Raw genomic sequence first — 14,313 nt, forward strand, 5'->3', positions numbered from 1 at the left:
GCATACATCGTTTATATTTGACATTTCTCTCGATTCTCGGCTATCATGACCTTTGAGTATAGAACAATAACATTTTATATTCTATGCTTGTAACAATCTTCTATACTCTGTCATTATATTCCATTCATTTCATTTAAAATTCGATAGGAACTGAATTGTAATTTATTGTGAAAGTTTGTAAAGTCTGAAATCAGAATTTTCATTAACAGTGGCAGGAGGATAGCAGGAATTAGAAAATTTCTGAAGAGTGCCACCTCACAGAACTCTGGTGAAGCAGATCACCAAAGCAACAGGTAGATATCTCAAAAATAAACTTTTTATGTAGCTAAAACAACAACCGTTTCAACAGTTCTGTGGTCTCCATAGGAATGAAGGAGCGCTCAAAAGCCCCTGAGACCAAATCAGTCCTCTTCCTGAATTTTATCATTAAGTTATCCTGCACTCCCGATCCAAGTATAATCAATTTCCATCAGGGCTTTGTGTAAACTCCGAAGTGAATTCATTTAGGTTATCCATTGACAGGACCTACACAAAATTGTTCTTTCGTCGCATTGTCAATTAATTGCTTTACACACACTAGATCTATTTAAAGCCCCCTGAGGCTCTGGACACGGATGCAAGAGGGATTAAATTTATTTTTTCCCACACCTTTCGACATGCCACGTCGAAGCCCTCAATTCCAATTCTACGATGCGCCCACTCTGATTAATTTACGAACTGTATTATTCCTGTTTAAACTGGTCTGTATCATGGAAAAGTTTTCCAACGATCTTCTCTTGTCGAATAGAGGGAGTAGGAGATTGGTTTGTTACTGGGAATTTCTCTTCGTTGTGTTATGTAAGCAACACAATTTTTCGTGATTAAAATTGGGTGGTTTTGAATTTTCTATAGACATAGAGCTTTTCTCGAATTTTCAAATGATGAATTTCATTTGATTTTTCCGAAGTTTTCATATTTATTCAGGTATAAGATACTGAGAGCAATCCAAATAATAAAAAATCTTATAGATCTTGAAGTTATGAATCTAACACCCAGTTGCAGGAACGTTCATTAAAACTTAATGCCGACATCAACATTTTAATCTTCCAAAAGACTTCTCCTATTGGCTACCTACACCGTTTAATTGTGGGTTACAATTTTAATGCGCCCTTAAATTTAAATGAACTTTCCTGCAACTGGGTGTATTGAGCCAATTGAAAAGTCCCCTGTCTAATGCACATATGGAGTATTAATTCCATATGATCTTCAGTTAGTACCAACCTTCAAACGATACGTGTCAAAATATGACAGCAGTCCGACCATTAGTTGGTGAGATATTGGGTTTTGAGTGTAGCTACGCTTGTTATTTGAAAAAAGATGGAAAAAAAGAATTTCGTGTGCTAATCAAATATTGCTTTTTGGAAGGAAAATTTACAGTTGAAGCAAAATTTTAGCTTGATGAAGAGTTTCCGGGGTCTGCACCAGGAAAATCAACCATCATTGATTGGTATGCTAAGTTTAAACGTGGTGAAATGAGCACCGAAGACGGCGAACGCAGTGGACGCCCAAAAGAGGCTGTCAACGACGAAAAAATAAAAAAAGTCCACAAAATAGTTTTGAATGACCGTAAAGTGATGTTGATCGAGATAGCAGACATTGTGAAGATATCATCTGAACGTGTATATCAAATCATTCATTACATGAATTGGGCTTCGAATTGCTTTTGCATCCACCGTATTCGTCAGATCTGGCCCCCAGCTACTTTTTCCTGTTCTCAGACCTCAAAAGAATGCTCGCTGGAAAGAAATACAGCGCCAAGGAAAAAGTTATCGCCGAAACTGAGGCCTATTTTGAAGCGAAAGACAAATCGTACTACAAAAATGATATCGAAAAGTTGGAAGATCGCTATAATCGCTGTATAGCCCTCGAAGGCAACTAAGTTGAACAATAAAATTGAATTTTGGCAAGAAAATTGTTTTACTATGGTAGACCGGGGACTTTTCAATTAGCCTTTGAGTCTATAGCCTATACCTGCTAGTTATACCTCGGCTATAATCTGATCTAAGACCAAGTTGAACAAAGTCGGGCTGAGAGAGTCGCCTTGCCATATTCCTTATTCCTACAGGGCTGTCTATCTTTGATGTTAGCTTGTGGTTGATTCTTATCCTAGTTCCTGAGCCCGTATATATGTTTTCACTTATTATTCCAATTGCGTATCCGCGTATATCGTGTTGTTTCAGTATATTTAATATATCTGCCAGTCAGATTCGGTTAAAAGCTTAGCCATATCAAAAACAAAAAAAATTTATCATCGAAAAATATCATAACCAAAAAATATTTTCCATCAATTCCATCCCAAAGGACAAAGGTCAACAATATAAATTACCGCTTCGCCAAGCTCAAATTGAAATAATTATTCAAAAAATACGAATCGAATTTCAATCACGAACATGTCCAATTTTTAAATCGAAATGAATGTTCATTAGTTGAAACGCATTTTGGGAATTATTCACAGCATGACATTTACATAGACATGGGATAACTCTCGCAACAACTGATTCGAGTTTAATTCGATTGGTTGTCGGATTTGTGACCGCTGACATGTCCATTGTGTTTTCTTTAATTGCAACATTGCAGAACAGCATATATAAAGTGCGTAGGTTGCATTATATGATTCGAAAGTTCCAGCAAGTATCTCTGATGAGGGGTTAGAAGCTTTTATGCGCTAGTTCTGTATACAACAGGGGAATATTTTACTGATAAAGTTAGAAAACACGATTATCTTCCGAGTATGGTTTTCAGAAAATGCGGTTTCTATGTCCCAACTTTGATTTTATTGTTGTTTTACAGATGTCAAATGGATATACATAAAAGGTTTACTAAAAAGAAATCCATAATTTTTGCATGAAAAACAAGACTTCAATTACCATAGAATGATCCACTTTAGGGTCTGTTCGATAACTTGTTGTCTTTTTGAAGGTAATATCGTCCCTATTCGCAAAAAATTGAGACATTGGATTATAACAAACCTCTGTTGGAGCTAATTTTTTACCAGCAAAATTGTTCGCCATGGACAGGAACAGATGGTAATCACTTGGTGCCAAGTCCGGACTATGAGGTGGATGCATAAAAACTTCCCAAGGTCCCGGAGCTTCTGGCTAGTCACTATCGATATGTGTGGCCTGACGTTGTCTTGATTGATGGAACACAATTCCTCTCCTATTGGCCAAAGCTGACCGGTTTTGTCCAATTGTTGACAGTACAGTTCCGAGTTAACAGTTGTGCCGTAGGTGAACAGTTCATAGTAGATAATTCTCTGCCAATCCCAACAAACACACCAAAATCTTCGTGGCCGTCAATCCTAGCTTAACCACTGTTTCCGCCGGCTCACCACGTTTCGACCAAGACCGTTTTCGCTTGACGTTGTCGCAAGTAATCCACTTTTCATCATCTTCTTGAGACCAGCCTTATGTAAATGGTTCCTTACGGTTTTTGTGCAATCTTTAGCTTTTGGGCAATCGGAACAGAGGTTATATGATGGTCAGACTCGACAATGTCCATAATTTCATCGAAATTTTCGACAGTTGGTTTTTCAGTGTTCGGTGCATCTTTGACTTCGAAATTACCGGAACGGAATCGGCGAAAACAAAATTGCGCATGGTTGACTGTTACAGTATCATGACCATAAACACTGTTTACATTTTCAGTCGCCTGGCTTGCATTTTATTATTATTATCAGAATTATTCATTGCAAAGTCATATATTACAGAAGTGTGTGTACTAAATACGCTAGGAACTTCCAAAATGATCGTACGCCGAGATGTCTACATTTCCTTGGATGCCTTTTTGGTGTTTCAAATCCTAGTATTCATATACATCATTCGAATGAAATAATCTTCATATCTCCATTATTTACAACGTTTTCGTCTAGTAAACTGTGTTTTAGGAAAAAATGAATAAATGATGGACGACTACCTGTTATATGAAACTCGTCGATTCCATTTGTAATGGGTTACTTTACTCCAGAAACAATTACTGCCTCAAGAATAATGACAGTCGAAAATGTCTGTCGCATTTCTAAATGGGCCATTTAGGAAGCTTCATCAATAATGAGTACAGTTTTTATCAGGAAAATCGAATAAATATTGACCGGCTTGTGGAGCAATGATAACTATGAAGTTCAATTCAAAGAGAATAAAATAAAGAAATTATTAGGGTGAAATCCGAAGCTTTTGAACTCATCTTTGTTCATGCGCCGTTTAAAGAAAAACAATATTATTATTTTTACAACAATAAATGTGGCGTCACTCAACTCTGAATATGTTGGGACCCTATGTTCCAAAATTTTGACAAGCGTCTTTTGAGAGGGAGTACCACCACGTGGCTTTCTTCGAATGAGAAGAAATCAGAATGGCATGTTTAAGTTGGGACGTTCTGTATTGAAACCAATGTCAACAGATACTAACCTTGGAATGGTGGTTAATTGCATTACACACATAGCGATGAACACACAAGACGAACATGCAATGTAATATCGAAATTCTGGATCACTCAATCCTCTGTATTCTCGTTCATGCTTTGGATTACGGAACCACAGCAACGCTGGATGCAACTCATCGGCACTCCAAGATTTTCTGAAAATTAGTCTAAATTTATTTCGTGAATTGCCATATACTGGGAGAGGTAATTTATCTCAAAAACTATGTAATTTAGAAAAAAAATGTTTCAACTGAGAGTTTTCAGGTATCAAAAGGGAAACAAAATGAACCTTGACCTTGACTTCAAGGTTATTTCAAGGTAAAATTGATTTTTTATATGAAAAGGTATATTTTTTAGTGCAGATTCGAATTCTTCACAGAAAAAGTATTAATTTCTACTTGAAACTTTTTTTCATTTGATTTCAAAATATGGAACTAAAGTTTGTTGAAACTGTAGCAAGAATATCGATGCCGAAACTTTCAAGCGATCCAAGCGTCCAACAGTTACCGAAATTTGAACAGCTTTTGAACATGATATGAAATTAATAAAGAAATGAATTAAAATTATTTTTAATTTTTTCCCATTTTTTCAAATAAAATTTAGTTAAATATTTTGAAATCCGATAAAAGAAAGTTTCAAACAAAAGTTATTTCTTCTTCATGAGGAATAACCTTCCGCACTAAAAATATACATATTCCTGAAAAAAAAACAAATTGACCTTGAAATAACCTTGAAGTCAAAGTTAATATATTCTCTTACTGTCCACCCTGTATACGTCGAAGATGTTCAGTAGGAAATTAATATTTTCGAGATTGAATCTATCATTTTCCGATTGTGATCTAAAATTCACGTCCCAGTTTGTTATTGACCTGGAATCATAATGGAAAATCTCCGAGAAAACATGTTTTCAGCATCCGTGCGAAAAGAAGTAACAAATAAGTGATCTTTAATATAGTAGTCTCTAAATCCCTAACCTCGATTTAAGTTTACGAAGGGAATTATACTCACTTGCATTCTAAACACGTGCTCCTTCCTGGAAGAAGATTGGATTCTATCATGGACAAGCTCTGTGAAAAATGGGCATCAGTATTCAGATCACTGTCCAATTAAGTTTGCAAAGAAAACATCGCATTTGTGTTATTGTATCAATGTGTCAGTATCAGATGTTAAGGGTTTTTGCAGTGAGGCAGAAAAACACGTTAGGATTTAGCCATCTTTATTGCCGCTATTGGTTTAATGTTGGTTATTTACAGAGAAATAAGATCTTCGATACCATCGGTCAGTTCTTTGGAAGTATGAGTTTTGATATTTGCAATATTTATATAGAATTCCAAACGAGTGGATATTCTACCAGAGAGTAAAAAACGATGTACCATATTGTATTACATTTGTAGTAGGTATTGATCCAATTTGTAAATTATCATTCATAAAACATTACGTATTAGGCCAATTGAAAAGACCCCGATCTGATGCACAGATGGCGGTGCTAGTACCTATTAAATCCATATGATTTTTACTTTTTAGTTAGTACCATCTACCATCCTTCAAACGATACGTGTCAAAATTTGACAGTAGTCCGACCATCAGTTTGCGAGATATTGTGTTGTGAGTCTGTACTTTTGTTATTTGAAAAAAGATGGAAGAAAAAGAATTTCGTGTGCTGATAAAATATTGCTTTTTGAAGGGAAAAAATACAGTTGAATCAAAATCTTGGCTTGATGAAGAGTTTCCGGGGTCTGCACCAGAAAAATCAACCATCATTGATTGGTATGCTAAATTTAAAAGTGGTGAAATGAGCACCGAAGACGGCGAACGCAGTGGACACCCAAAAGAGCCTGTCATCGACACAAAAAACAAAAAAGGTCACAAAATAATTTTGAGTGACCGTAAAGTGAAGTTGATCGAGATAGCAGACATTGCGAAAAAATCATCTGAACGTGTACATCGTATCATTCACGAATATTTGTACCTGAGAAAGCTGTGTGCAAAATGGGTGCCGCGCGAGCTCACAGCAAAAGCAACAACGTGTTAATGATTCTGAGCAGTGTTTGAGCTATTTAAGTGCAATAAACCTGAATTTTTGCGTCGATATCTGAAAATGAATGAAACATGGCTCCATCATTTCACTCCGGAGTCCAATCGACAGTCAGCTGAGTAACTGCACACGATGAACCGAATCCAAAGCGAGGAAAAACACAACAGTCAACTGGCAAGGTGATGGTATAATATTCATTGATTACCTCCAAAAGGGCCAGACCATCAACAGCGATTATTATATAGCGTTATTGGATCGTTTAAAGGATGAAATTGTTAAAAAACGGCATCATTTGAAGAAAAAAGGTGCTGTTTCATCAAGACAATGCGCCGTGTCAAAAATCAATGAAAACAATGAAAGCAATTGGGCTTCGAATTGCTTCTGCATCCACCGTATTCGTCAGATCTGACCCCCACCGACTTTTTCCTGTTCTCAGACCTCAAAAGAATGCTCGCTGGAAAGAAATTCATCGCCAATGAAGAAGTAATCGCCAAAACTGAAGCCTATTTTGAAGCGAAAGACAAATCGTACTACAAAAATGGTATCGAAAAGTTGGAAGATCGCTATAATCGCTATATCGCCCTCGAAAACAACTATGTGGAATAATAAAATCAAATTTTGCCCAAAAAAATTCGTTTTAATATGCTAGACCGGGGACTTTTCAATTGGCTTGTTATATACAGGATGGGCTAAATTAGACACTTTCGATACTAGATAGACGAAAACTGATGTCGGTGTCTGAGGGCAAATTTTCATGGAAAACTCATTGGTGAAACCGCAACTCCATAGCTATTACCGTAACATAGTTACAGGGTGTTTTTCGACAATGTTCATTCTCTGAATGTCTTCTGTTTCAAATAATTTGAGAATATAGCTCTGATGGAGCCTAATAGAGCCTCGGGTCAATAGTGGAATACCCTGTATAATAAGCAATCCTTATTTTTGGTTAAGTAATCCGCTCGCAAAGAAAAGATATCTATTTATGAATCACCCTGTATAATTGAAAATGTTGAAGTTTTTCATTTAGCATTCTTTTATTGTTAATATCTTGATGAATTCATTCATATTTTTGAATAAATCAATATGAACCTAAACTTATATAAAGCCCTTGTTCGCAGATTCATACTCTCGATATTAGGAAATGGAAAAAAAAATTTTTTTTCACTGCGAAACCATCATTAATTTTTGACTCTATGGAACGTAAGCTCCTCTTCCACGCAAAAAAAAACTTCATCCATATTAATACCTCCGCTGAAAATCGACAGACTACGTTCATTATTTTGAACAGCAATGCAGAAAACTGCTGATATAATCTCCATTTGGAATGACATGAGATTCCACTCTATGGCATTCGTGAATTACTCGAATATACATGGTTGTTGAGAATTGACCGTGTTCCGTTCATATCAAACCACAACAAAAACAAACGAGATACGTCCTGAACAAAAAAGGAAAGCAATTTTTCCACCGAGTGGTTTTCAGTTTTTGTAATTCGATTTTTTTTGTTAGTAAGGAGTTGTTAGTTCAAAACGCACAGCAAATCAACGCACCTGTCTGTAGGAGTCAAACTGCGAAAATACAAAGTTTAATCAGAATGTTGCCCAAGAGGAATATTTCGTGATCAAAACAAGCGTTGAAAATTACTTATGAAGGGTGTTTTTTTAGAGCTATAGAACTTTAAATTGCAATAAAACAATGATGGATTATTCGATTGACATGAATTTCATTTATCGACAAGATAATCTTGTGGCATTACATTTTAAATATGATTTCTGGCATATGACCGCCACGGCTGGCTCGGATGTAGTCCAATCTGGACTATCCATTTTCGATGACTTTTTCCAACATTTGTGGCCGTATATCGGCAATAACACGGCGAATGTCTTCCAAATGGTCAGGGGTTTGTGGCTTATCCGCATAGACCAATGACTTTACATAGCCCCACAGAAAGTAGTCTAGCGGTGTTAAATCACAAGATCTTGGAGGCCAATTCACAGGTCCCAGGTGAAATTAGGCAGTCACCAAACGTGTCTTTCAATAAATTGAATGTGGCACGAGCTGTGTGACATGTTGCGCCATCTTGTTGGAACCACAGCTCCTGAACATCATGGTTGTTCAATACAGGAATGAAAAAGTTAGTAATCATGGCTCTATACCGATCACAATTGACTGTAACGTTCTGACCATCATCGTTTTTGAAGAAGTACGAACCAATGATTCCACCAGCCCATAAAGCGCACCAAACAGTCAGTTTTTCTGGATGTAACGGTGTTTCAACATACACTTGAGGATTAGCTTCACTCCAAATGTTGTAGTTTTGTTTGTTGACGTAGCTATTCAACCAGAAGTGCACTTCATCGCTAAACAAAATAAAATGGACGTAGTGCGCTATACGTATTTCGCACAGAACCATTATTTTCAGACGTGCGTTTATTCATGATGAATTGCCAAACCAAACTGAGAATAAATCACTTGACAGCTGTTAAATCGGTCGCCATCTTGAATAGTAATGCCAACTTAAATTTATATACCTCGAAAAAAAACACCCGTTATCTAGATAATATTTTGAACCTATACTTGCTTCATTCAGAGGAGAAAAAAATAATCTGTGTTAAAAAAGTGTTACATCAAGTTCAGTTAAGGTCTCAACTGTGTGTATACTGATTTAGTTATTCGACTCTTTAGTTATTTTCTTACATTGCATTTTCGAAAATTAAATTTTTTGGTTGGTTTAATCAGTACTAATTTCTTCTATTCGCGCAATGGAGTACTACGTTTTACTTACTGAGATAGCTAGGGTTTCTTTTGACAATGAAAAGCAAGAACAAAATTAAAGAAGCCTTGGGCATGAAACAACGTCATCGAATGCTTAAATGCTATATGTACTCTGTTCTGTTCTGTGTAGACACCTAATGCCTCTTGCAAACCGAAACACTAGCTGTCTAGACTTGAGTGTTCCAAAAGAAACCTCAAAGAGGAGCGTATCTACATCACTACGGATAGCCAGGCCAAGCTGAGGTCCCTGAAATCATATAGCTAGGGGTTTCTACTAACATGGAAGTGTTGTTATACCATAAATCAACTGGCCAGAGGCAATAAAGTAACTCTACTATGGGAACCGAGGCATTGTGGAATTGAAGTAAATAAAAAATCCGATGAACTTGCAAAAAGGGCATCAAGGTTGACACCTGTTGGTCCTGAGCCCTTCTGTGGGCAAGGAAAATGGGAATAAAAGGCAGCGATCCAACAATGAGGGAGGATCAATAGAAAAACCATCTGGAGAATACTCTTGGTCTTGCTCAGTCAAAGAAATTTGTGGTGCTTTCACCGACCTATACCAGAAAACTCCCGAAGATACCACAGACTGAGCTTCGGGTAATGGTTGAGACTGCTGACAAGACACTGTCGATGCAAATACCTTTTGTACCGCATTGGTAAGTCAGCAGATGAGATCTGCAGATTCTGTGGAAAGGAGATAGAGAAAGTCGAACACAAAGTGTGCAAATGCTCAAGGCTGGCTGGTGTAAGAACCACTCACATGGGAAATCAGTTCTGGATCTAAAGAAGTAATAGCCAAATAATAATAAAAAAATCATATCATAAAGGATAAAATGAAGGGAAAACATGGACCCAAGGATGAAGAATATAATAAGAGACTGTACAGGGAAGAATGTCCAGACTCTTTCGTAATGGTTGTTGCTAATCTTCTCTAGAAGAGGCACTAAAAAAAATAAGTTAAAGGCAGGATAGGTACTTACAGTAAGTTCTATGTTTTTCGCCAGCGTCGACTCTGCAATGTTGGCGAAAGGTTTGTCTGCGCCCCAACACTCAACATATTTAGTCATTTTACTGGATGGTCTAGATCTTGATGGCATACCACCTGGTGTTGCCATCCCCATGATAACTTCACCAGTTGCGCTGTTATGACGATCTGTACTCGAGTTACTGTACTTTATATTGCCGTTTTTTACCTCTGGTTCTTCTTTCTGAAACAAAAAAAACACTTTTGGTAGATGAATATGTCATTGATTCTTTGGATAAATGTTTCTTGTCACAAATCGATGATAACCATGTCCGTATTGAAGGAATTGCGCTTGCAACTGCTAGGCCAGCCAGCTTATTCTCCAGATCTGGCCCCAAGTGATTACTGCCTTTTGAAGACCTCAAAAGAAAGCTCCAAGAGAAGAAATTTGTCCTAATGAAAAAGTGATTGTCAAGGTTGAAACCCAATTTGAAAACAAAGATGAATCTTTCCACACAAAAGGTATTGAAAAGTTGAAGTATTTAATTCGAATGAAAATAGTTATTTATAATACAAGTGCAGAAGGCATTGATATTCTTCCACGAGTTCAAAATTCAAAAACGAGCCACGAAGTGGCGAGTTTTGGAATGAACGAGTGGTAGAATGAGCCTTCTGTACGTGTATTATACATTATTTTCTCTAATTCATTGCATTTTCATTGAAATTAATGAAATATTTCCATAAATATAATTTAGTGCTTTTTGCATTGAAAAATTTTGGTTGGCAGAACTGATTTCTTCAAGGCAAATTGATGAATTGACAGATAAAGCCGTGGCGGAAAGTTCGGAGTGCCAACATAGAATAATAAAATATAACCATGAAAACTGTGCGTTTCTGATATATTCTCGCACGATTTTGTTCTACAAGATGTGGAAGAATGAACGGAATAACCACAGAATTAGAGAAAAATTTTTACTGGTTAAACTAAAGAGTTAGCTATTGAGTGAATCTTCATTTCTAATAATCTTCTTCAATTCTCCATGGTTTTGATTATGTGATCGACTTTAAATTCTGCACGAAGCTACAAACTGGTATTTTATATCGACACTCAAACTCTCAATTTTGTCTGTTCTGTCGTCAAGGCAAACATTGGTCAATTCTCCCTTCATTGTTCTTTAATTTCTGTGACATAATTATAGAACAATCCGCTCGGTTAACGAGCACTCAAGAACAGTCTGCTTCACCCTGTAATTCACTCCGAAGCAGCATCTCTCAACAACATTATCATTAACTCTCAATCTCCTCAGTAAGCCATCTCCCTTTCTAATTAAAATAAGGTAAACCTTCCTACAAGAATAATACGATATTCCTCTTCTCTTAAACCTCTCTTAGGGCTTTCATCGACTAGGAGAGAAACCGCACAGACTCGACAGGTTCGGTTTGACATCCTATAGTCGGATCCTCTCGAAATCTGGCTGATTATAGGAAGATCTAGCGTTTGGGTAAGATCAGGGTCAAAGTTTGTTATGGAAGCGAGGAAAGCTGCTCTCTTACCGCTAATTCGAGGTGTTCAAATCTTGTTGATAGAGCGGCATGTGTGGAATTAGTGTTAAGTCCTGTGTGCCTTTGCTCGAATCATCGTCAAAGTGAAACCGTATCAATACACATTTTGAGGGCGATGCCTGGCTAGGTTGCACTTGAATAATTGATTCACAGGGCAAAAAAAAATTTTTTTTTTGGTGCATGGGATTTCAGAGCCGATTTTAACTATATTTGAGATGCTGAATCTGTACATGCAATCCGTTTTTCTCTATCAGATCTACTTTTTTAGATACATCAACTTACCTACTTATTCAGTATATTCATTTATGAGAGTTCTAAAATTAATATACAGGGTGTCCCGTGAAGACCACGTCAAACCGAGGGTCCAGAGGATTTAGGTCTTCATGTACCCATCCTTGGTACAGGGAGACTCTTCGCTCCAAATGATCTTATTGAAAAAATCTGGATCAGCATGATGTTTTCGCAAAATTTGCCGGCAAAATTGAATTTCGTTGAGGTGAATAATTATGCGAGTAATATTTTCGCACGTAAACAATTGCCATTGTTCACTAAGTAATGCAATATCGAAGATTTCTTAACAGAATTGACAAACTTGATTTTGTCAGAAACGTACCCATTTGGATAAAAACAGCCATATCTTTTTTCTTTGAAAACAAATGCCTTGAGTGACACCTCTTTGAAATCACTATAAAATAGACAATTTATTGGTGTAATGTGCAGCAGTAGCTCGGTACATTTTTTTCCACTACAATGGGCTAAACTTCATGAACAAAATAATCCACCACCAAAATTTCTAATAAAAATATTTCTCATAGCCCCCCTTTAAAATGTTCGGAGGATGTTTTTAACGTAAATTTTAAAATCATTCTTCAGCAATATTTTACTGAAAAAATTAACCAAAAAGATGTAAAATTGTACACACCGTAAGGACAAAACTATTGAAAGGGGCAAAAAAAAATATCTCGAAAACGGTAAGACTTTTATAATGGCAATTTTGTCATAGCAGGTGGGTTATCTTTTGATCTACATTCTCCCTCGGTTTGACGTGGTCTTTACGGGACACCCTGTATATATTCATTGAAGTAGGTACAATGATAATTTTAATAATGGTAGTAATGGTTTTATTGTCAGTCTGTAATTGAGTAAATTTCAGGTAAATCTATGAATAGTGGAACTATTGCCTATCAGGTACCTGAACTGATCCCTTTTAATGCCTTAATGCCTAAACTCGGGTAAGTGATAGAAAAAATCATATTTTGTCCGTTACATATAAAGTTGGGCTTAATGAAACAATTTGTAAATGCTGTTGATAAGAATGGGTCATATTTTGCATATAATGGGGCAAAAATGCATCAGTTGAGCTCAGAAAAACTCAAAGTAGGGATATTTGACGGCCCACAAATAAGACAATTAATGAAGGATCCTACCTCCATAAATTCAATGAATCAAGTTGAACGAGAAGCTTGGACATCATTTGTTGCAGTTGTAGAAAATTTTCTAGGCAAATATAAAGCTCAAAACTATGTTGAAATGGTTAACGAGATGCTTAATAGTTTCAAATCCTTAGGGTGCAATATGAGTATTGAAATACATTATTTACACAGCTGCTTAGACCGTTTTCCAGAAAATTTAGGAGACATGAGCGAGGAACAAGGTGAAAGATTCCACAAAGATATTTGAGTTATGGAGGACCGCTACCAAGGAAGAAGGGACATGCATATGATAGAAATCAAGTGACTTATGACATTCAGAGAAATCTTTCCAAGCATTGACGTCCAGTTGGCGTGGATCCATGCAAGATGCTAGAATTTGGAAAAACTACCACGTTAGAGATATTATACATACAAAACCTTACAGAGTACTAATAGGGTAAGATGATAGCAAATAAAAAATTGAAAAATTCAGAAATTGCAACAGATCATTCACACTTTCCCTATGAAATGAGGAAATTACTCAGAAGAAATAGCCAAATCGATCAAAATTTATGAGAACGACACATTCCTCAGTATCAATCAAAGAATAACCTCCTGAACTTTCGTCACCCTTCAAAACCCTTCGTGTGAGGGTGTAAAGACTCCGATAAAATATTTCGAATATCTGAACGTGAAAAAAGGAGCAGCCGATACTCAATAGCAGAGCTGGGGGCTTTGCTTTATCTGTCAAAGATAAACTGTGGACCTGTATTAGGAGAGAATCATGGGAGGCTGAGCCAATTTATTGAAACTCCCCCCTGGTTGAATTTCGTTTTGGAGAAATGGAGAAGGGGAGAGAGACATCGGAGATGATGAAGATTGGCCTATTGCCGAGGATGCGATACGATGTCGACGCGTTTGATAGAATTTTAAGGGAATTATCCTTTTTTTTCAGGAATTGGGTAGGATTTAACTCGAGATATTTCAGTGAAAATTGTAGAAAAACATATACGAAAAGCATTGAAGTCAATCAGAATACACCCTTGGATATACTTGTGAAATAGTCATGTGGTCAACATGAACGTAATAGACGAATGAATGAA

General features: G+C 36.7%; 1 protein-coding gene across 8 annotated transcripts in view; it reads right to left on the bottom strand.

Annotated features, from left to right (window-relative positions):
- Positions 1 to 14,313, bottom strand: part of LOC123672494 (adenylate cyclase type 2) — a 150,986-nt gene that overhangs the window by 13,607 nt on the left and 123,066 nt on the right. For 7 of the 8 annotated variants that reach the window (XM_045606597.1, XM_045606596.1, XM_045606599.1 and 4 more), the window contains 4 exons: positions 10,252 to 10,479; positions 8,044 to 8,061; positions 5,467 to 5,525; positions 4,446 to 4,613 (listed from right to left, as the gene is read on the bottom strand). In XM_045606597.1, coding sequence (XP_045462553.1) covers positions 4,446 to 4,613; positions 5,467 to 5,525; positions 8,044 to 8,061; positions 10,252 to 10,479 — 473 coding nt within the window. The remainder of the gene's footprint in view (positions 1 to 4,445; positions 4,614 to 5,466; positions 5,526 to 8,043; positions 8,062 to 10,251; positions 10,480 to 14,313) is intronic. The other variant, XM_045606595.1, reaches the window with a different exon arrangement.

The sequence above is a fragment of the Harmonia axyridis genome, chromosome 2 (assembly GCF_914767665.1).
Source record: "Harmonia axyridis chromosome 2, icHarAxyr1.1, whole genome shotgun sequence".
In the NCBI taxonomy this organism is placed as follows: domain Eukaryota; kingdom Metazoa; phylum Arthropoda; class Insecta; order Coleoptera; family Coccinellidae; genus Harmonia; species Harmonia axyridis.